Source organism: Apteryx rowi, unplaced genomic scaffold (genome assembly GCF_003343035.1).
Source record: "Apteryx rowi isolate R43461 unplaced genomic scaffold, aptRow1 scaffold_263, whole genome shotgun sequence".
In the NCBI taxonomy this organism is placed as follows: Eukaryota; Metazoa; Chordata; class Aves; order Apterygiformes; family Apterygidae; genus Apteryx; species Apteryx rowi.
The window spans coordinates 1,005,958-1,030,187 of NW_020449008.1; the positions used below are offsets into that span (position 1 = coordinate 1,005,958).

A 24,230-nucleotide genomic window follows, 5' to 3' on the forward strand; every position below is an offset into this window, starting at 1 on the left:
CTATTTCCTCTGCCTGCTGATATGAAACTGGTTTTGTCTAAAGGTCCCAGTGGCATCTYGGAATATAGCTTCCTGTTGTTTTTCCTCTCTTCATTCCTAGGCTGCAGCATGCACTCCTGTGGAGGTAAGAAAGTACTCTAGAGCTTTTCTAACCTGATGCAATGTCATTGCCCTTTGACCCCTAGATCAAAGATTTTGGGTTAAGTTCTCAGTTGCTAATAGTTCATGGCAGCTGGAAATCTGTCTTCAACCCACTTTCATTTATCGCATTTAGCTCATTTCCATGCAGAATTATCAGTTCTTGTCTAGGCTGTGGAGCTGAACACAGGAGTCAGTCCCTTAATAGCATTAAAACAGACCAGTGTAATTAGTGTGGCTGTTTACCATCTCATTCTGGGATTTCACAGAGGGCTGCAGAGTCGCTTTTCATTTCAGGAAGAGCTAACAACTACGACTGGTACTTGAAGGAAGTGTCCAGTGGAAATGCTTGCTGCCCCGAGCTTCCCCTCTTGAACGAGTGGTGGAGAAGGCAAGGCAGAGCGGCAGCACTGCCTGGTGGACACAGCCCTTGTCTCGGACACAGTTTGGGGCCCTAGCCCTGGTGTGGCTCGCTAGCTGGCTATGGACAGATCAGCCGCCCTCTGCCTAAGCTGCTCCCTCTACCAGCTAGGAAGAATGGTGCTGATCTGCATTGTAAAATGCTCTAAGGACCATGAGTACAAGGTGTAAAGTAGCATGACGACATCATTTATTAGTGGTTTTTTTTATTATTATACTCGAAGAAAATGCGCACTGTGAGTTGCCCCAAGGATGTGCAATAACAAGCAATCATGCCGTGCAGTACTATGGAAGAACGATTGTATCTTCCCAATACTTTTTGTTATTTCAAGAAGTTGTGGGGATGCACATTTCCTCCATTTGTATTTCTGTTTATTTTTGTCTCCGGCAGGGACTAAGCACATAGACAATTGAGTTCCGGATGCCGCTGTGGTTTCGTTTTTAAGGGTAGCCAGCGCTGCACGGTGCAACTTCCCTCTTGCATTTTCCGTGCGCCTCAAACTGCTCTGCATGGGAGACTGCAGCTTCAGCACAAAACCTCTCGAACCTCGGCATCAGTCTCATCCTCTGATAAACTGCATATCATTTACTGGGAAAAGACCTTGGAAGAGCTTCTGGAGAATTACTAAAGGAGAGAGCAGTAAGTTTGGGAAAGGGACTTTTTTTCTTTCTTTCTTTCTTTTTCTTTTTTTTTTTTTTAATGTAAAACTTTCTGCATCCATGTGGATTGTTTTTGCTAGATCAACACCTCTTCTGAGGCTAATGAGCAAAAATGGCACTTGAAAAGTCTAGTGCTCAACAAGGAAGTAAAAGTAAGTTTCAAACTGGGCACACAATGTATGTTCTCATTTTTTTCTCATTTGTTTTTTAATTCTGGTGTGCTGAAGGCAGCAGCTTTAACTGACTTTCCCCATTTGCTTTTTGTTCCCTCCTCAGCATGATCTATTTAGCAAACTCTGCTTAGGCAAAGTGTTTGAGCTAATGTGGAGTAGGGCTTTTGTCTTTTTCAAACAGGAAATAAAGCAGCTGAAGCAACTTGGTAACATCGGCTGAAAAAGTAAGTGCCTTGTGTATATCCTACAGTTGGTTTATAGGTCAGAGACCGCTATTAGCACATGAATGCATTATATCAGGGATGTCTGGAAGCCAGACTGTGAGGACTCAGAGAGGAAAAGGGAGCTGATCTGTCCTGCTTGAAGAATTAATTGTTTTATCAGTAGTTGTTCATTGCAATGTTATGCAATAGTCCAGCTCTTGGCCTAGCAAAAATTCACTTGTTGGCCACCTCAACAGGTGACATAGGAGAAATACAACAGCTATTTACTTAAAAACAAACAAACCTGTACATCTATGTCATTGTGTCCATAACAGAAAATAAAGGACCAAATTATGCCTTTTCATTTGAAGAGTCAATAAGTAAACCTCAACGTTGTTTAAGGATTCCAGCATGAAATCCCACTGCAATCAGTATTCAAGCAGTTGTCTCATAAAACTCTTCTCCAAGTACTGATAAATTATACATGCAGGAGGATGAAGGCCAGAGAAGATAGCATGTTAGTCGTGAACAGCAAATTGGAAAGATGGGCTGCAGAGCTCAGCTCCAGCAAACGTGCAAGTTCATGTGTTGAGACACAGATCTTCCATCCCCTTTGCTCCTTAGCAAACAGCTAAGCTAAAGGAGTTCAAAACCAGTTGTGTTCTGCTTGTTGTCATTTCTGCAGTTTGTTATTCTTTGAAAGGCTGCTGTCTAGGATCAAGCCTCACAGAAATGAAACTTGCCACATGAGGGTCTGCTCTAAAGTGCTAATTATTAGTAACAAGGAATGAATCTTTTACGTGCTAGGCAGCTGCAGTTCTCAGGCTCTGAAATGGCTGCTGGTAATCAGTGTAGGTAAACATGAAGTGAAACACATGGGGGAAAAAACAATCCCAGCTCTACAGATAAATGATGGACTGTGAGCTGACTGTTGCTATTCAGGAATAAGCTCTTGGGGTTATAATAGATAGTGCCATGAAAGTGTCAGCTCTGAGCTCAGCAGTGGTCAAAAAGCAAACCGAATGCTAGGAGTTACTAGGAAAGGAACACACAACAAACCAGAAAACATTACAGTGCACCTCTCTAAATCCATGCAGCTCTGGGTCCCAGTATTTCAAAAAGGATGTAACTGAACTGGGGAAAGTTCGGAAAAGGGAGATGATCATGAAAGGTTTGGAATGGTTTCCCTGTGCCTGTTCCCCTGTTTCCCCAGCCTCAGGAAGAGATGACTGATGAGGGTGTATGATGGAAATGTAGAAAACGTTACTATTACGTAGTAACAGAGAGTAGTAACACACAGTGAGGTGAAGAGTGTGGGTCAGTCATTCTCTCTGACCCTGGGAGTGGTGGGGAGCACCATGGTGTTGCAGGCAGGTGGCAGGTTCAGACCAAGGGAAGGAGGTGGCTCTTCCTGCAGATGTAGTCAAGCTCGTCAGCTCCTTGCTGCCAAAAGGTGAGAGATTGCGTGTATTCAAGGGGCAACTGGGAAGTTCATGGGAAGTAAATCCCTGCTAATTGCAAAGATGCCAGCTTTGATGTAGGAAGTCTGAGCTGCAGGCTGTTGAAGCTCGTGAGAGTGTTTTAGGGAAGTATCTGTATATGCTTGTTCTGTTAACTTTTTTTCCTAACCACCTGCTTTTAGGTGCTGCTAGGGACTGGTTACTAAGCAAGATGGACATTTTGTCTCACTCTGGCCATTTTAACTGAGTGAGTAGGCCACATAGGACTGAGGCCTTGGAGTAGATTAACTTATGCTATTGTAAATACTTTATTTCAGGCCCTTTCCTACAGGCTTCCAAATTTTAAAGAGCAGCTTCGGACGTTTGGGTTCCTTGGCCAGAGACCAAGGGTATGGCAGACAGAACGAGTTATTTTGCTGCATAATTACTAAATGGAAGTGTAAGAGATATATAAGTTGAGAATGGCAGCAAAGCTGAGTTTAGTGTAAGCTGGGGTTTGCAGTAAGCTGTTACATAAGAGTAATGACTGGGACTTTCTGAGGCATAACGGCTGTCAGGAACCTGATTTAGAAGTAAGTTGGACTGAGGTTGCTCTGTATTACTTACCTTTCTTCTCTTAGTTCATTTCATCTGTACAGTCTCATCTCAGATAGTTCAGTTGCCCCTCAGGCACTATATGACTCAATTTTTCCTCATTATTTTACTTTGTCAACTACCTTTTTAGAGACAGCATTCAGTTTTGCAGCCACCATAACGAAACAAATTCTCTCATGCCCCTTCCCTCTAAAGGTTTACTGAGAGTTTTGTGCCTAATGTGTTTTGCAAGACTGATAAGCAAAAACATTTAATCTCTATTTTCCACCAATATTCTCTCTCCAAGTATGTTTGGCTTGGCAAAGTCTGTGTTAAAATACAGCACATGTTCATAACGCACTTTGCCTGGAGCCTTTAAAAAATATGTGAGAGAGACTCTACAGAGTGGCACCATGCTGTTCAGAGCCTAAAGCTGTCAGAGAAATATTGCTTTGTAGATCTTCTCTGGATGGTGTACACTAACATTTGCATCAAATTTTTTGCTCCAGTATGCTTACAGGACTGGGTAGTTACAGCATCCAACTTCAAGTACTTGCGTTAGCAGCCTAGACTGTCTTTTCAGTGGTAGAGCAAAGGAGGTAACTTGAAAACACAAGCCAGAGCGAGACCCTCATTTAAATGCTCTAGATTGCTCATTAGAGGTGCCTGTCCATGTTCACTGGGAAGCCTTGGGAGACAAGGCTCCTAATCCAGGCATCTCAAGTCAACAGTATGAGTCCTCTCCTGTGTGAACCTCTAATCTGGGGCATCTCACTTTCTGTTAAAAAAGAAAAAAAGCAATTAGCCTCCCTTGTCCATAGAGGCCTGCAGCACTGAACCTTAGAGAAGGCAGTGCATTTCCCTTCCRTAGGCTGCAGCATCCCCAGCTGTGGAGCAGAGCAGTAATCCTTCCCATGTGGTACCCTGCTTCCAGCCACAGCTGGGATTTGATGAGCCAGAAGTATGTAAAAAGTGTTTCTGATTTTATTCTTGCCTGCTCTGCTGTGTTTTTTTCTAGATCGTAAGATTGCCAGGGAAGTCAAGGTCTCTTACGTGGATTTGTACAGATGCTACCATGACAAAAACCGTACGCTGCTGAGATTGTCCGTGGCTCAGGGTCATGATCATTCTGTAGCTCCTTTCACCTCTGTAGACAGTCATTTATATATACAGTATATAACTGATTACCTGCACTTAAATTAACTTACCTTTGGTTTAATAAATAGCCACCCTACTTTTTGTGTCATAGTACAATTTGCAAAAGAGACCACTCAGATTCTGATATCCCGAACATTTTATTAACTTTTAGTCTTTGTCAAGCTAAACTGTTCTATTTTTCTCAGTCTTGTGGCCTTGACCAAACAACCTTAACATGAACATTCAGGTTGCAAAGGCAAGCACTTAAAATTGAACATTTCCTACCATGCAAGTTGTCTGTAGATCCCGGCTCTGTCTTTTGTGTAGCCTGTATAGGCAGAATGACACTGCTTTACATGCATGTGGTTAAAAAATCAGACTGGTCTCCCCTTGCCCTGGAATTTGGTTCAAGGCTTCTAGAAGAGTGAGAGAGGTCATTGCCAGCCTTTTATTCATAGCTCTTTTCTGATAGATAAGAGATGAACCTTCATTCCACGTTTGGTAGGACAGCGTGTATGAACAATTATGGACTCTGTCCATCCTGTTCCGACTACCCCATTCTTTTCTCTGCCCTCTCTGCACTTTCACATGACTCCTAGCCATTCTGGAAAACCTCACCCATAGTTTTGTGTTTGTTGACGAGATATTTTGACCTATTTTTTGTGTATTGCCATTGTGCTTTCATTTGAGGACATCTGTGTTGGGAAGGAAAGTAGTTCTGCAATCTGTATTTAAAATAAAAATCCTTGAGAGGTCATGCAGCCTAATTAACTAACATCCAGACAGACTTGTGTACCCAGAAGCAGGTCCCTCTTTTTTCCACGGTTCTGCCAGCTGGTCTAATAAAAGATACTGCTTCCAACTTTTCTCAGTAATTTAACTACTGCAGACTTGATTGAATAGTTCTTAAGTACTGGTCGTTTTTATAACAGATACTCATTGATACCTAGAAACTTAAAGCTTTTTCATTTCAGTTGAAATAAGATTTTGCTAGTCTAATCCAAATGAAACAGAATTGGATGGAATTAAGGTATTCCATAGTACTGCAATGCCCCCACATTTTAGTGATTAACAGCAGAAAAGGAAACTCCTTTTTAACTTTTCAGAATTTTTTAAAATAAGCCATCCACAAGTCATGCAATAGTAACTGAAAAAAACCTTTCTGTTTGTGTGTTTTCCTCTTGGCACTCGTTTTGATCTTAACATGCTTTTGCTAATGTATCTTGTCCCTCCATATTTTTTTAACGGTTAACCAGGAGTGAAAAAAGACAATGGAYCCAGACTTTCTAAATGTGTTTACACAGTCTGCTGCACTTAATCAGTTTGGAGTTGAGAATGACATTGCTCAAGGTATGTACTTTATGAACCAGGACAGAAAAAGGTCAGAGAAATGACCTCAAGAACTAAGCAGAAAATTTGCAATACAAATGATTTTTTTTTTTTTTTCAGCAGTGCTTCCAGGGTATAATCGGCTACAAGTAAACTCCTAGTTTGTAATTTCATCTCTGACTCTCTAGATGCAAATCATGAGGCAGCAACACAAATTCTAGCTGATCCCTTAACTGAAACTTAAACTTCATATACAAGGGTTTGCTCAAATTTGTTTCTTTACTTCCAGAACTGCCCTGTGGATCTTATTGATTTGAATTCCACTGAAACATAATTTCTGATTGTAGTTGTAATACTCTGATATGCCATTTTCTCCCTCAGAGGAAATCTGTTAAAATCAAAACTGACAGTGTTTCTACATATGGAGCTTAGTGATACTGGCTAATATTAAATTGATAGCAGATTTTATAGAAAGCTTGCATTACTCATATCTGATAGTTATAATGGATTTTGTTTACTTCCTTTCATAGGAGAGAAGAGGAGACTCATAAAACCCACCTCACACAATAATCCCAGATTGGAAGAATTAAAACTGGTACCACTTCTTTTGCTATATTATTTAAGCCTCACACCAGGTTGTTTTAACCTCTTGTGGTAGTGCTCAGCTATGTAAACTACCAGTCTCTTTGGCCCCAGTCCCACACTCTCTAAGGACATAGACTGGGTCTGGTTTTGGCACTTGGGCTACACACAAATAGACAAGAGCTTTTGCTTAAGTACAAGTGCCAGAATAGCTGGGGCCTTACTGGATCAAGCTTCAAGTGCTGACATTGCACAGAAGTGGTTGCTGGCRTGTGTAAAGCTGAGTTTTTCTTACATGATCTCTCTCCTGACTCAGGACGTGTGGATGATGCACGCCAGAAGTGCCCCGTTGCTGGCTCATTGTAACTGTAGTGCAATAGCAAAGAGAATGGCTGTGGTTGAAAGCACATCTGTGTTAACTTTACTGTTACTAAAGGCTGATGTTCTAATACATGCAAGTTTGCCGTCCTGATCCCATGATAGCAAGTTTTCGAATTGCCTCCATGCTGATTTGCAGCAGTTTTCTGTCCTGTCTTTTACCTTGTGTCTGCCGGTTGCCAGTGGCAGCTGGCTTAGGGAAAGCTGTGATCCCTCCTAGCCAGGATAATGTAGAGCAGAGACAGAAGGGATGAAGGGTCTGCAAGTCACTACTGGAATTCAGGAGAAAAGCTTGCAAAATTGTTGTATGGTGCATTGTCTGCTTGAGGTAACTGTGAAGGATGAAGCCTGTTTCACAGGAGAGTGCTTTATTCACAGGTCATTTTGAAAATATCCCCTGTGCATTCAATCACCCTGTTTTTCTAATGTCACAGCCCAGAGGAAAGTTAGCGTACTGAAATTTCCTGGAAGAAAAGTGGCCTGTTTCTTTTGAGACAAGCACTTCTTGCATTATGGAGCTACTAAAATTGTTATAAATATTAAGAAAACAAGCTTAGGTTATGCACTAATGTGTGTATATATGGTATTCATAAAGCCATAAATGTGTGTGTTTATTATGTTTTCTTAAACCTTCATGCACTCTCAATCAAGAAGATTTAATTTTTGTGTCAGGCTCTCACAATATTTTTATACAAAGAGAGAAGCTGAAAGGTAGTACTGCAAAATGCAATTATATTGTCTACAGAGGCACTGAATATGTTCTTTTCAGACTGCCAAGAATGAAGAGATCTCTTTAGTTTATGAAGATTTCCATGAGCTTCAGCATTTAATCCATTTCCTGTCAGTCTCTTGAAGTAATGTTTTTTACTGTCTAACTTCTCTTCTGTGGAAGATGGGAAGGTGGGATTTGGAACCCAAAGGAGGGAATCTGCTGTGTGCCTGTCAGTGCCACCGATTGTCATCTTGATCTAAAGAGTTCATGGCTCCTTTAGGGAAGAGATTATGATGGGAGACATTGAGTTGTCTTGAAGGGAAGAATAAGGGAAGCAAAGAAAGTCATTTGAGAAAGATACTGCGTTCCARTGCATTTTCATCTTGAGGTGGCTTTTGGGAGCTAGGAAATGTGAACTTCAAATGGCTTACTGTAGTTATTATAAATAACAAACTGCAGGTAAAATACAGGGTGGTTACATTTAGAAGCTAGTAGCAAACGTCTTTTTCGGATATGCTCTTTCTCCTTTCCCTACCTATTCATTTTTAGATGCAACTGTCCACTCTACAGCTGAATGGGGTCCAAATAACTGGACTTAAAACAGAGTTGTCTGGTCATCAGGCTGTGGTCATTGCTGTTAAGAGCTGAGGCAGCAAACAAAGAATGGCATAAATCTGCACTTAGCAGTGCATTTCATTTGACTGTACCATTACTCTGGGGGTATGAGTCTATCTCTTGCAAATCTAAAGCATCATCAGAATTGGAACAGTAAGCATTCGCTGAGGAGCACAGCTTTTTACTCTAGAAAAGTGCAGGTTCCTTTTTAGTTGAGAAAGTGTATTTCAAACCTTTTGACAGCTTCTCAGTTCAGGGAAGTGCCAGAACAAGGCATTCTTGTTTCTTGTGCACTTTCAAGCATCCCAGAGATTTTTTTTAACAGACTATTTTTTATATTTTTGTTACCTTTGGCTGACCCACAAGGATCTGCTGTGAACTCTTTCCTCTATTTACAGTGAGTGGGAAGCATATTATCCACAAAACAAACTCCAAGCACTCACCTGTAGCAATAATAATAGCAATACCAGCAATAATAACACCTCTTTCTGGAGGTTCTTGCTAACAGCCAGCTGGGGCTAGTGCTTTTTAGTTCTGCTTCAGTCTGTGAACTTCGTGCAGCCGATCATCAGTGCTCAGAAGACAGTTTGATTGTCTACCTTCGCTGTAGGGTCTCACAGCTGCAGTATGGTTAGTAATGGTAGCGGTGGCTGAATGCTAATCCCCTTTCATCAGCTCGCATTGTGAGATGGTGAAGAGCAGTGAAGCAATTAGAGCGTGAGGAGGAAGCGTTTTCCTCAGATAACGCCCTTGCCACAACTCTTCCGCCGATAGATGCTGTTGGTAGCAGTAAGTGTGACGATGCGCAGCAGATGTGCTTCCGAGGGTCTCTGCTCAGTTACAGAATCATGCTGTATTGGAATATTAGTTCTGGTCTTTTTTCCCTTTATATTAGCATATGTAGGCAAAAAGCATGCTTAGGGAAATGTGTATGGATTCTTTTGGACTCGTGTGTCTGAGTGCAGTGCACGAGGCTCTGGCTGCAGAGAAAAAAGAATGTAACTGGGAGCACGAGTCCTTCTCCGTTTTAGCCAGCCCTTGGCTTCCTAAGCAGTTTCCCTTTGCACAAGTAGGAAGAATAACGGAAAGAGCAATGAAAGGAATGTTGTGTAAGAAAGCGAGGGGAAAAAAAGAGTCCCCACTCTCCCAAATAATTTGGAGAGAGGATAGTACAAGATTGCAGAGAAAAAGAAAACAAAAATAGGAGAGAGAAGGCAAGAGTGCTAGTTACATGAATGACTGCAATAAACAACAGAATGGTGAAGCCTCTTTGCTTATGAACTTTTGTCTCAAGGGTGTGTGTGTGTGTGTGTGTGTGTGTGTGTGTGTGTGTGTGTGTTCTCTGATGTCTAATAAAGGTAGGGGGTGGGAGGTGCACTCTGCAGCCTGTTTCCTGACAGAAGCAGGAATAGGGTCTGCTCTACCTGTATATCTATTTCTACAAAACTCAAAGGAATATAACTTCTGAGATGTCTGTACTCATTACAGATTTGGCCAGAACTGGCCAGCCAGCCTGGTGTTGTTAGGGAGAACTGATACTTACTTTGGATTTCCTTTGAAAAAAACAAAAAAACAAACAAACAAACAAAAAACCTGAAAAGCCCAAAGGAAATGGAGAATGAAAACAAAACCAGATGTGAGATAAGGGGACTAAAGAGTAAGGTGCAACACGGTACAGCACTGAATATGGGTTTAAACAACAACAATATAGTTGTCAACTACTTTATTTTCCTCTACAGTTTTTGATTGACTGGATCAACACAACCCTGAAACAGGAACACATAGTAGTCAAAAGTCTGGAGGAAGATTTGTTTGACGGGCTGGTACTTCATCATCTTTTGGGTAAGCTGCCTTTTGAGTTTAGCTCCCAAGAAAATCAAGGAGGAACTTTCGGATCAAAAGATAAACAACATGAATTAGAATAGTAGTAGGGCTGCTGGAATCTCGCTTCTCTTCAATGGAAAAACAGAAGTGCACTATGACCAATTTGTGATTATTGCAATTCTGAACAAATGCCTGCTGATCTTCTATTGTTTTTATATGGTTACATTTTCTTCTTGTGATGTTACCGGAAACATGGGATAGAATCAGCACTGAAATTTGTATGTTAGTTCTGCTTTAAAAAAAAAAAAATTAGGCCTAAAACACTGGGCTGGGACCAGAGCTGATGAAAATCTAAGAGGCTCCCTTTATTTAAGGGGGCTGATATGAAGATGTGACAGCTGAAAACAGCTTTTTGGTCCATTTCTATCTCTCCATCTCTCCTGTCCCTACTTTGCTGTTTTTTGCCTTTCACTCTCCTCTGGGAGGCATTTCAAACTGTATCTCGTTTTTACCAAAGCTGAGGACAGTAGTGTGGGTAGAGTTGGGTCACTTTCCTAGCTTAGTGCCCAGCAGTGAGCTGGGATTTCTCCTATTTATGTGAGCAGATATGGCCTTTGTGAAGTGATCTGCAGGGAAGGTCCACTCACTGTGTTTCTGTAGCTTCCACCAGAAGAACGAGGAACGTGGAGTGCTGGGGTTGGGGAACAATGCTGTGAGCAGTGACTTGAGTCCTACCCCTTTTGCAGAGCTTCACTGATTTTACTGAGGCTTTTGGAGAGCACAGAAATTTAACAAGGCATATGCAGCTGCGGGATGTGGGTCTATGCTATGGAAGCTATTAAGTGGTATCAGGCATTTAAAACAAGACTTGGTGTGCTTTGCTGTGATTTTATGTTTTTGTTTTTCTTTTTTTTTTTTTTTTTTTTTCCCTGTGGTGGTGTTAAAATACATCCTTCTTCTTCATATGGATTCTCTGTTGAAGAAAACCTAGGATCCCTCAAGCTGGATGTTGACAAGATTGCATTAACAGAAAAAAAACAGCGACAGAAGCTCTCTGTGATTCTGGAAGCTGTGGCTAAGTGTTTGCAGCTGGAAGAAAATCAGCTGAAATGGAGCGTGGAATGTAGGTGCAGAAGAGAAATGTGAGGGAATTGTCCATCCTAGGGGTCCTCTGCTATAAGCCTGCCATGAGGCAAAGGACGTTCTTGGGGTTAGGGTGCTACAACAGGAATTAAATAACATTTCAATTACTGGTTGAATTACAAGTCAGACAGGAATATCTGACCAACATTGGGTCATGCAAGCCTCATTCTCGAAGTGTGTGGACCACTCTCTAAGTTATGGACCACTTACAGCCCTCAGCATCCTTGTGTATATCTCGCCAAATGTTAAGTGGTGGTATTGCTTATTTGTGATATTACATAACCCCCAATCTGATGTCCCACCTGTGATATGGCCTTCCATGACTTTGGGATCCTCTGCACAGGGGGAATTTAGGATATTACAGTAAGGTTTAATTGCTTTGCATGCTAAAAATTATTTTCTTTCTTTATATGGAATAGCTATCTTGGCAAAGGACTTATTGAGCACACTGCATCTTCTGGTTGCAATAGCAAAGCACTTCCAACCCAATCTGGCTATTCCTCCAAGCGTTCAAGTGGAAACAATCATTTTTGAGGTAATTATAGTTTTTATATTTGTTACTATGGATCACAGAGACCTTTCACAGGACTTATTTTGCTTACAGTTAAGAAGAAATGTGGGTACAGCTGTAAAAAAGATGCTTTTTTTTTTTTGCTTTCTGTGAACTATGCCTTTTAATTTCTAAGAAGTTGTTTGTTGCTCTAAACTATTACTTTGTGTTCAGTTCAGATGCTGTATCTTCAAAAGGGTAGAAACACTATGCTCTCTCCTCTCCTTGATCCAAAAGAAATGGTCCAAATTGAAAACAGGTGTTGATCTTGGTAAATGAAGAAAAAAGGAACAAATTCTGCTGTTGCTACCTCCAAGTGTTTTAAAATAGAAATTTGCACTCTTAAATCATGACATTTGTTTAATTCTAAGTATTTATTTCCTTAGAGGAAGGGAGTTTTTACTGTCTGTTGAGGTCACATTTTGGTATTTTTCTCTACAAGCTGTGATCTGCATGCTTTCTTTCTTTCTTTTGTTTCTTGAAGTCGATGCTGAGATTCACGCCTGATTCTATGTCTCTGGGACTTTAGAAAAACATCATATATCCCACAATTTTGTCACATGTTTAACAAAAAGCTAGCAATTCAGTCATGTTGTAAGTACACAGTCCGTATGCCCATTAGCTAGTGCTCTTCCCTCTTTGGAGCATCACACTTGGGGCTGAAGTGGTGCATGTGCTTAAGCTACATACTTCAGTCGGAGAGGATTAAAAATGTCCTGGAGGGGCAGCCTCTTCTGGGACTGGATTCTGCCAAGGTAGCTGTTTTGGACCCATTTCAGCCTAGCACTTGAGCACATGAGTAGCCTCTCTGATTTCTAATTGGAGTCTAAATTGCACATTGCTGGGCCAGAGTCAGAAGCTCATGTAATGCGAGTCTGCTTAGTTAAAATTCAGATCGTTAGTAAAGCAGCCTGTTGTCTACTTCCTTACGTGGTTGTGGGTGCCTTGGCCACCCTGAAATCAGAAGGGATCATTTGTGAAAGCACAGCCTTGGGAGTGGATATTAACTCTGAAGGAGAGACGAATGGCAGAGGAGATAACATGGATGATGCCCTGGGGTTATGGTAGCGAGCTGATTTTCAAGAGAAATTAATGCTCTTGAGGGGAAAAAGAAATCATTAGGTTAAAAGTGAGGGAAGCCCATGAAGAGAGGGGTTCAGAAGAGGGGCAGAAAAACTGCAAAAGTGTTTGAGGGCAGGAAAGGGAAAACATGGAAGAGGCCCAGAAGAGACAGGAGAAGGGCCAGCCTTCCTGCGATGCTTGCCAGAAGCAGGGTCCTGCCTTTGCCCTTGTGCGCTGGATGCGCTTGCTGCCCAGGAGAGCTCACAGCAAGCGGGGAGTCAGCAGTCCTCATAGCAATATATTGACCGAAAAGGCTTGACTCAAACTATAAAAAGAGAATGGGTTTCAGTGCCTACAAGGGGAGAGCAGCAAGCACCAAATACTTCCCTATAGAAAAGATACCAGTCAGGTGCCTGACTAAAGCAGCAGGTATGCGCAGGGATGCTCATTTTCTCCTGCTCCTTCTGACTGTCAGTTGGGTTGTTGGTCTCTTGCAGTAATTGAAGATGTGTTTTGATGGTATGTGGAATACTAAGGTCTATGTAAATGATTAGAGCTGAGGAGAAAAGGTACAAGGACGTAAGCAAAGGTCCCAAGTAGCTTCAGCCACAGGAAGACTTGCCATTTTGAATCAAAGCAAACCTCCAAACCTAAGGTCCCTGTGGAGAAATTCATAGGTGGGTGGCAGGCCGAGTAGTGAGGTCCTTATGGGGCAGAGGCAACCACCTCCAGGGCTCTAAAATTAAAGGTTCCTTAACACAGTGAGCTGCACGAGGAGATCACTGCGGGTTCAAGCCTGCCCAAACCAGCTTAGCACCAACATCAGCTGTCTGAGCTAACATGCCAGCCCCTGGACGTCACCAGCTGAGGGCCCTTGTGCTTTTCCCTTTGCTTCCTCTTATGGGGAAATGGGTAATTTCTGGTTGAAGAGCGAGGAGAGCAGAAGGGAACAGTAACCTCTTAAAGTGCCTGCACTAATTTTACTGGAGTTCTTGAGTAAATGCCCTCTGGTGAGTGCTTATGGCACCAAACCGGTCATGAACGTCTCCTTACTGCTTTCAGATTTTTTTGAAATAAAAATGAAAATATTTGTTGTCTGTTTAACAGAACACCTCCAGAGGATTAAAGACAGAAACTACAGTGGAATATATCACAGATACCAAGTAAGAGGAGGTGTATATTGGCTTTTACACTGTGAATCAGAAGGGAAATGTTGTGTGTGTGGGTTCCCCCATAAAAGAAAGCTAGGAGCATGATGACAATGAAAATTATAATACTAGGAATGCATATACATATGAACTGTTCTGGGGATTTCTTTTTTTTGTTCCCTCGCCCCAACTTAAGTATTATGGTCTAATACCTTTCTGATTTACTCTTTATTTAAATTTCTGTAAAAGAATGTCTGTGAGCATTTCTGAGGTTTGATGTTTGTTATTGCCATGGAATTAATGCCTGAAGTAAAGGCACTAATCAATCCCCATTAGGTTTTACTGGCAGTAGTAAAACCTAACAAATATAGTAATAAAAATCCAGTATTGTTTGTTTACATGTCCAAGACTAAACTGGAATTTTTATATAGCCACAGTGGTTTAAATCTACTAACAGTTTATTGCTATTGTGTTATTAAATTAAGAGAAAGGAAGCAGTTTTTCCTTATTTTACTGTTGAAGAACTAAGCTTTGAGCTTGCTGAGTTTGTGAGGTACTGTGATTATTAAATGAGTTGAATAGTAGGATACCATTTATACACAGAATATGGACATCTTTCCAAGAACTAGAAACAGATTTTCCTACTATCATCTTTTATATGCAGAACATCTTTAAATTTTAATATCATGAGGAGCTTATTGGAAGAGGATATTACAGATTACAGATTATGCTTATAAAATAAATGTTTATTGGTCTGTGTGCCAGTTAAAATCTTTTATACTTCCAAGTGTCTATACAGATACACAATGTACTTAAAAATGCCTGTTGGAAAGTTGTTCTGACATAAAGTTAATGACAGTTTGTGCTGTATCTCCTACTTTACAAGATGCCTGATGGCACAGATAAGTTTTGCTTCTGAATAGGATTAGTTCTGCTAACGTTTTTTTGTTTTTTTCTAATTCTTTCTTTTTATTGTACCTTTAGAGAAAATTTAGAAGACCAGTCAAGTAAGTACTCACATTGCCAAATTCAGTGTTTCACTAGTACGTGCTATTATGCACCAAATTCTGATCCATTTACCTCATGCTAAAATCAGTACATTCCCATTAGAGCTAGCAGTTTCATGGGTTTCTTGTGGGGTTTTTCTTCCAAGTGTCTTCTGTTAATGTCTGTTCATATCAACACAATATAGTTTGGGGAAAAAAAACACAAATATTGATCTCACTCACTTCAGTGGAACTGTTTGTGAACATAATAGCTTGAGAATTGTGCTTCAAATTGGTACCAGTTTTAGTGTAGTTTCCTTTCTGTAGTTTGCAACATAAGATTTTGAAGTTTCTGAGTACTTTATTATGGACAGCAGCTCAATAAAACAAACATCCTCCCCTGATTTTACCCTTAGGAAACGCTTCCTAAGCATGTGGAAATGTTAGATGAAATACTTGAGCCTGCAGGAAGCTCTGTGCACTGCTTAAGGTTCAGTGCAAGGCTTTTGGTTTGCACACTCCGAGCTGGTCTTTCCTGCCAAGAGGCATGTTTTATCTGCAGCAAATCAGAAGAAGCATTTTAATTCTCTGCTGTGTCCTTTATGTTAGCATGCCCATCCTTTGCAGAGGTGTGAAATGTTTCATTTATATATTATATACATTTAGAGATTACATATTATTTCTTTGTTATTATTTATATATTTATTATTATTTATATAGTATATTATTATATACATTTATATATTTAGCACTTATTTCCCCGAGTGGCCTCCACTGAGATAGTGGAAAAAGTGTAAGTGGGTATTTCCTCCAGTGGCTTGATTCTGCTGGGGAGAGAAATCTGAAATCCACTCTTCAAAACGCTCTCTCTATCTGTTTTGAACACCACTTGCTTAACAAAGAAAAAGCGCATCTCGGAGCGTGGCTCCAGAAGAGGGCTCTCCAGTTTACGAGAACCTTGCAGCCTTCAGGCTGTTGCTCCAGCGACTTGTTTGATTGATTCACTGATTTTTCTAATGATGCTGCAGCAACCCTGTAACAGGGCGAAAGGAAAAACCCCAGGAAAGCCTTTCCCAGTTATGCTGCTGGAACGCCTTGGATTTTCAGGGCGTTTCGCCTGCTCACTTCCTGCCGCATCCAGAGCAGTCTTGGGGACGAGGAAGCTGCGGGGACATGCAGACGGCTCTGGCCGAAACTGGAGGTGGGGGCAGGAGTTCACAGAGAATTTCATGTGCCTCATTTCCTTGGAAATCTTTAAAAATCTTTCAAGGTTAAAAAACACGACTGAAAAGGAAGGAACTGTAAAACTGCAAAACTTCCCCATTGCTCAGGCTGGTGGCAGCGCAAGCTGGAGACCCTCTGCAGGCGAAAATTCGGGAGCTGGCTGAAGAAAATTGTTTTCTCTGAATGTGGAAGTCAGACCAAAGGGAAGCCTGAACCCCCGCTCTCTGTTAAATATAAAAGCAGTATTTTTCCACTCTCCCAATAGCTCTTTTTCCTCCTTGGTTTATAAGATGTGAACACCTTTCTCCTTCTCGAGCCACTTTAAACCTCTGATATGACAGTTATCTCAAATAATACCAATTAATGTCGTTTTGCTACAGCAGATGATGCCTTTGATGAATTATTCAGCCGTGCTCCAGATAGACTGGATGCGGTAAAACAGGTAATTTAATTTTTAAATAGACATTGAAATTTGTAAGGTAAAATGTAATTCATGACTTCACTGAAAAAAATCCTCATTTCTTCCACCCTCTCCTCCCCGTCTGTTTACTTTAGGTGTTTCTGCAATTTGTCAACCAGCATGTTGGAAAATTAGGATTAAATGTGAAAGACATCGAATCTCAGGTAGCCTGCTCTGAGCTGTGTGTTAACATGTTTTGTCAGCTATTGGAGTGTTTCCTCTCTTTATTAGGATTCTTGTTGTAGTAATTTCAAACTTGGCAACATAACTATTATTTCTAGCTTCAGGTTAAAATTGCAGGCTTCAGCCTCTGAAGTTTCCAAAGCTAATAAGATAAGCAATGCAAAAATATAGCTTTGTATTGAATACTGCGTGCTCCTTGTAGTGCTACAGGGAGTAATTTGAAGAACCTCTAATTCCTGTGGACTCCCGTGTTTCCTTTGGGGGGGAAACAAGGGTGTTGGGGCTATTCAATGGAAAGCCAAGTTGGTCGATGAAGTGCTCATGAGGTGCCTCAGCATCTCCTCCCTGGGCCCCAGCAGAGAGGGGGGTAAACGTGCCTCCCCCCATGCCTTTCCCACGCTGCTGACCTTAGAGTGGAGGGACCTGCAGCAGCTAAGCCCCAAGCAGGGCACACACTGGAGGGCCGAGGAGCCCCGGGATGTCCCATGGGGCTTCTCCTTTCCCTGCTTCCCCAGCCTGCACGTGCCCCTTCACTTCGGGCATTCAGAATCATGCTGTGGTGACGGTTCCCACGGTCCACGGGGCATGGGGAAAGCGCTCCTCTCCAGGGCTCTGCTGGGTCTTCCTGATGGGCAGCCGTGAGAAAGGAAGTTTTGAATGTGCTTTGTCATAAATCTCAGGCACTAGGCAGTTTTATTTACTTATTTATTTATAATTGCATATGTGATTGTCTGAAATCTCTTCACATCTGGAATAGCTTGTTTTAATTGCTAGCCTTTTATAATGTCACATTTCTGCTAATGTGACTTAGGACCCTTATGTAACCAAATATGAAGTTCACTGTATAAGAGGTGCAAGAAATTGAATTTTTAGCCTGTCTAATTGCCAGTGTGCCATTTCAATTCCTTTTTGATTAGAATGGCATTTATCTAAGGTGATTTACTAAAGGCCAATTTAATAAATAATATTGGGATCATCCTTCTAGTTTGCAGATGGAGTCATCTTACTCCTGTTGATCGGACAACTGGAGGGTTACTTCCTCAATTTAAGGGATTTCTTCCTGACTCCAGCCAACACCACAGAGATGGTAGGTTATTATTTAATTGCTTAGGTCCTGAGGCTTCAAACATCGCCTCTATTTTTATGCTCCTGTATGTTAGCGAAGAGCTCTGTGCGGCTTGCTGTAGCTGCTGCCGTGTATGAAGTCAAATGCATGCCAAGTGCTGTTGCAGAGCTGCTTGCCCTGGGTTATAGTCAATTAGCTCTCTAAAGGTGCGAGATGCATCAAATCCTTTTTGCTCGAGACCTGACAGAAAAGGGAGCCTCTCCCCGATGCGATTTTCATTCCAGGGTCCCCTCACAAATGTGACTTTCTTCTAATGCCACGTCTCACCGCAGCTGATCTCCCTGGGCAGTATTTATTTGTAATGAAAACTCTCAGAGATCCCTTATTAATTAAACAAAAAATGCTTAGGCGGAGCTTTTCATTAAAACAATTCGAAGCCCAATTGCCTGAGCCCTAGGTTTAAATTTTGTCAAAAACTCACTGTTGTAAATTAATGACTGTCAAAGGTGTTAGGAACATTTGGATTTTTAAAGTAAAATCATTCAGAACTGGGAAATAAATTTTAAAGGGTCAAATCAAATAAATCAAAGTGTTTCTTCTGGTTGTTCTTCTTCCCTTCCTCCTCTTCCACCTGGCTTTCAAAATTGTTTGCTCTGGTCTACTGAACGGGAAATAACATTTGAATATTTCAAGTAATCTTTTTCAAAAGAAATCAGTGAATATTTTTTGACTTAAAATTATATAGATAACCTTTTTGTTTTTGGATCAGCCCTGTTTAAGCCTCGCAGGTCTCTTTCAGGGAAGTAGATACCCCTGTGTTTTAGGCACAAATCAGAGCCTAACAACACTGTACACACCAGTAATTTCATTTTAGTAGAGTTACTTTCAAGTACTGCAGTTGCTATTAAACACTTTGCCAAAGTGGTATTTACCACTTGCATCTCCTAGGATGTTCATTACGAGAAAAAAGCGGAATGACAACCTAACTAAAAATATTGAACTCCTGTAACTCAACTTTCATCTCCACGTAAAATACACCTTTCAATTCCCATGTGTGTTCTGACTCCCTGTCATTTTAGACGTTAATTGGTACAGTAAAGCATGAAAATGTAACCTTTGCTGAGATTTAAAACATGTCATTCCCATTACAGAAGTGGTGACAACCACACGTACCAGTGAGATCAGTGTGGTCTGTCAACTTCCGTTCAGGCTGAAAGCTTGTAGTTGGAAGCTGCTACGTACACTTGGCGAATCACAAGGGGAGGAAGCTGTGCTGGCAGTGGCGATACTGAAAAATTAGCCTTGGGTGCTCGCGTGTATATTCCAAGACAAAGGAAATAATCATGAAATATGTCAGGCTGAAGTTAGGGGTGCACTTGGGGCAGTCCGGAGGTCAGGTCTGGGAGGGCCCCTGTGTTTCGCAAAACTGTGCGAACTTGGTACTTTTGCCAGATCAGGCCCAGACCCAAAATACCCCAGACTTCCCCCCTTCCCCCCCAATCAGGTTGTAAATCTTAAATAATTTTCCAGCACTTTTGAGTCTGGAAGTGCTGCTGGACAAAACAACTTATTTTTCTAGGTTGCCCTTCTTTGGTAATTACCAGCATTTCTGTCTGGAGATTTATTTTGAAATCTGCGTGTTATCTTTCCTTGCAACTCTCATATATTTACTGAGGGGAAAATACAACCTTTTCTCCTGTGCTGATTCATTAAGAAAACATTCGATTTCTTCATTCTGATCTGAAAATTGTGTAGGTCTGAATATGAGCTTAAGCTCTGCTGTCTGGGAGAGGCTGAAAACAAGCTCAGATCCAAACTGTCGGGCTCTGTTACTCGTAAATCACAGAACCAGGTAAAATGGAAATCTTTTGCTTCGCTTCGGAGCACGCAGTTTTTGCCTGGCTTCTGCGCGTGGGACCCCAGTGCTTGTTGTCAGAGGGCAATAAGGAGCAGCACACCGATGTTTTATGATGTACCTCCTCAAGGATAAATTGACTGGGAGCCAAAGGGACGTACGAGGATACAATCTGAAGTCCTTACAGGTCTTAGTACTTCATTAGAGGAAGGGAGCCTGCTAATTACCTTCCAAATACACGACTGCCCTCAAGCTGTAAGAAATGGAGCATTATATATTAAAAAAAAAAATTTTGATTACTGCATGTGCCTGTGATGCTGCTTTTATGCAGGGAAGAGAGAGAAAAACAAGTGAGGAAAATTCAGAACTCCCCCCCCCCCTTGATTCATAGGGGCATGCTTAATTTCTCATGAATAATATTAAAGACATCATCACTACTGTTATCATGTATAAATATATTTATCCATTAAAGCATAAGCTTCTAGCTCACAGGTACAGCTGATCAAAAGATTTTTGATCTTCATGATTTTAAACAAAATATCGAGAACTTCTTGCTTACATTTTTAGAGGATTTTTTTTCATTTCAAATGCGGCTAGCATATGGAACATTAAAAAAAAAAAAAAAAGAAAGAAAAAAGTTGAAATAAATTCCTTGTGTCTATTGGATCCAGTTGTGAATCTAGCCTGTTCTCCCAGTGGAAACATCCATTAACACAAAACTTTCACAGGCAAGGTCTATTTTCAAATAAATGAGTTGTTTTGCCTATCTCATGGGATACATTTTTTTGGAGATTGGGTTTTACCTCAGATTTTATATGCTAATTAGTAGAAATTCTGATAAGCACTCCATCAAAACCAAAGAGAGGAATATGAATCAATATCTTCCTTCAGCTACTAGAGAAATGCTTTTAAAAACAACCTGGCCTGCATGCCCTTAGGTGGAGAACACTTTCTGTTTGCATTGATCTCACTTTCTCATCAACAGCTTCACAATGTGAACCTTGCGGTGGACTTGCTGACAGATGGAGGTCTGCTCAATTTTTCTGTGAACTCTGAAGGTGAGTGCCGACACGCAAACTTGTCTGGAATTGCTAATACCCTGGTTTAGCCAAAGTTAGGGTGATTGAAGAGAGAAGGTTTTTGCAGTGTTATACTGATACTTTTATATGGCTGCCCCATAGCTCCGCATTCAGAGCAAACAACTGAATATGTTTTTGAACAACATTTATTTCTATGCTTAAAAAAGTTCTATTGTTACAAGTTTAGTAACTTCACATTAAACTTGCACTGTTTGTTAAGCTAGTACTTGTTAAAGATTTGAAACAGTGGTTGTACTTAATGAAAGTGCAACAGCTGACCTGGAGGGAAAGCCATTTTCCTGTCTCTAAAGAAATGTTTGTGATTTAAAAACCAGCTTGTTTCTAGTGGAAAGAGACCTTTCAGAACATGTCCTGAAAATCAGAAAGGTTGACCACTCTATCCAAACCCAGAATAGCTGGTAGGTCAGTATCCTGAATGTGGAATTCATAGATTTATGTTATTATTCTGCCTACTTCAGACCTGGGGGCTGAATCCTGATCTCCTACATCCAAGTGAGTGCTTTCTTCACAGAGTTAATGGTTTGAGCTTGTTTTTACTGGGATTTGCATTCACGTTCCCTTCTCTCACCATGCCAAAAAAAGTTTTCTTTCAATGAGTCCAATTTTCCAATTAAAAAAATGCTTCACAGAAATGTTTTTGACCAGCTCTACTTAGGAATAAGACTGCCTGATGGGCAGGACTGAGGGATGTGAATACATTAATGGATTTTAAAACAGCACAAGGGAGTGTTATGACCATTTAGTCTGACCTTTTACAAAGTGCAGACCTTGTACCTTCACCCTATCATTCTTCCGGGAAGCTCAAAAACTTGTTGTTGAATAGGTAAAATCAAATCTTTATTAATCCACTGCCAGTTATTCGTAGGCAAGTCTGTGTATATGTTTAGTGTGGAGCCCATGAAATCCTGGGGAGGGAAGGATAGAATTCAGGACTTCTGTTTTGCTTTGTTCCCCCCCCCGTAAGGCTTTCATGATGTCACTCTGCATGTTGGTCATGCAGAGAAGAGTTGTGGCCTTTTTGCCATGTTGCATAGAGCTAGGAGTTTGCAAAGCTATTTTTGTTAAACTGGAAAAGTGTAATTTGCATGAGTTGGAGTCTCCGTGCTGAGTACTACCTTTTGTGTGAAAGGAAGTACAACTATGCTTTTTCCTTTGCTTTGACTGTTCTGCGCTGCCTCAAGTGTAGAGTTGATCACTATATGAAATATTGGTGCCAACARCTACAGATCATTTAGTACAACTTCACTGGGAAAATCCTCAGTCAATGCTTTAATTTCATATCATTTAGGGTACTTAATAGATACACTTTTTAGACTGTTTAAGGATCTCATCTAACAGTGTTTCATTATTAGCCTGTCTTCTAGTGATTTACAGCAATGTAAGAGGAATGGTAAACCCTCTGTATCACTTAAGCTCTTCCATTACATTTATTAAACATGAGAGCAGGTTGCTGAGCAAAAACATGAAAGTTGAAACCTGGAAGAAAAAAGAAAACAATCCACAGCAGCAAAACATGATGGAAACATTGCAACTGAAAAATAAAGTGTTAGATAATGCCTGCAATGATTCATATCAGAGCAGAATCATAAAAAACTAAAGCTGTGAAGTCCTTTAAATTATCTACTCTCTTCTCTGCTGGTGAAGAATTGTTTCTTGCTATGTTTTATTTATCCTGTCTTCCAGCAAGATAGTGCAGTGAAGGCCCCTTTTTCTTAAGTTCATTTGAGAAATCAAGTACTTTTCTAACTCTATGGATCCTGTTTTGCTTCTTGTTACAATTAGATTGTCTCAGTTTACATTATAACTGGGGAAAGGTGGAAGATTGTCTTTGGCAGTTGGCACCTCTTTCTATTCCAGAGATTTCTAATGCTTCCCATCTGGTTTGGTTGTTTCTTGTGTATCCACAGATATTGTGAAAGGAGATATGAAGACTACACTGCGGATTCTGTATTGCTTATATTCCAAATACAAGACCAAAGAAACATGAAGAGGAAGGCTAAGCGCTTGGGCCTTTTTGTTTGTTTGTTTGTTTTTGTTTTGTTAGCATGTTGTGGTCTGGTTTTTGAACTTCAGCTGTATGTTCGTCCCTGTGTATGTATGTGCATGCACTTGTCTTTGATGCTTGCTATATTAACATGTATAGGCAAGTATGTATTCATGCAAGATTTCACGTATACAGCTTGAATACCTGGAAGCAGGTGTTTAATTAGGGCCAGGATATTCTGTAATTCTGAAGCTGTCGCTCCAGAATCTATCCTTTGCTCTTTCTGAGGCTGTAATGCAGGAAAGAAGCTTAATATGTGTTTATTCTAGACAGCAATGTTTTTTGCAGCTGGAGTGAGTTTTGGAAGCTAGCATTACAACCTTGCACTTTTCTGGTTCTGATTCACTCTGGAAATTAGAGAGCTGGGTGACCCACCGTGGTGTCTCTGTGAATATTACAGATACACTTGAAGCTCGAGTTCAAAAACTTCTTTGCAGAGGTGGCCAGCTGCTCTCAGACAAGGCCATGTGAATTGGAAAGCAAATGAATAAATAGCTGAAAGGAAACCTGAACTTATCAAAATGTTTGATAAAAGTTTTGCCACTTGCCTGCTCAAATCTGGAAGGGGGCCTCAGAGCCACGTGCTGATGTGGGATGGTATGGTAACGGAGGGGACTCCTACAACACCGTGGAAAGACCCCTGCCACTTTTGATGGCATACTAGCGCTGTGGGGACTCTCAACTCCCTGGGACTCTCTTAGCTGAATTTGTCCAGCAGTTGTCCCAAGCATCCCTGCAGGCCCCCCCGAATGCAGCCGTTTTTGCAAAAATCACAATTTATGTTAACTATCACCCTGGGTCTTCCTCTGGGTTTTTAGATCAGAACTCCTTCAAAACCTCCGTCTGCTCCTTTGACCTTAAAATTATGTCATGTTTGTGTTGCATAAAGCTCGAGTTCCAATAAAAAAAAGATGTTTTGATATTATTTTGGCTTTCCTCTTAACTGATTTAATTTCCTGTAGTCAGTGGCTCTGACATTTGATCTCTGATCTGATCCTCCATCTGTGTGTTAAGGGGAAACCAAAGCATGCCTAGCGTGAGGTCTGACATTTACAGCTGAGAATTTGTTGTGTCTAGTTCTTGATCGCACAGCCTAAGAAAGATCCTCAGATAGCAATGCTGATACGTATTCAAGTCCTGCCTTTGAAAATGGTAATAATGCAAAGCTGCTAAAAGAAAATTCTGCAAATTGCTATGAGCCTAAT

The 24,230-nt window shown here is 40.9% G+C and overlaps 1 protein-coding gene across 6 annotated transcripts; it reads left to right on the forward strand.

Moving 5' to 3' along the window:
• Positions 1–872: 872 nt before the first annotated feature.
• On the forward strand, positions 873–23,950 carry PARVG (parvin gamma). Of its 6 annotated transcripts, XM_026067837.1 has the most exons (15): positions 874–1,198; positions 1,299–1,370; positions 1,551–1,615; positions 6,021–6,114; positions 6,624–6,688; positions 10,120–10,222; positions 11,187–11,327; positions 11,767–11,882; positions 14,067–14,122; positions 15,092–15,114; positions 16,698–16,759; positions 16,873–16,941; positions 17,946–18,047; positions 20,867–20,939; positions 22,889–23,950. In XM_026067837.1, exons 4-15 carry the CDS (start codon positions 6,036–6,038, stop codon positions 22,966–22,968), a joined length of 969 nt encoding a protein of 322 aa, XP_025923622.1. In that variant the 5' UTR covers positions 874–1,198; positions 1,299–1,370; positions 1,551–1,615; positions 6,021–6,035; the 3' UTR covers positions 22,969–23,950. The 6 variants fall into 6 exon arrangements, with proteins under 6 accessions (XP_025923624.1, XP_025923625.1, XP_025923622.1 ...); XM_026067839.1 differs by lacking the exon at positions 1,551–1,615 and having other exon boundaries at positions 873–1,198; XM_026067840.1 differs by lacking the exon at positions 1,299–1,370 and having other exon boundaries at positions 873–1,198; positions 1,573–1,615; positions 16,701–16,759.
• Positions 23,951–24,230: the final 280 nt, after the last annotated feature.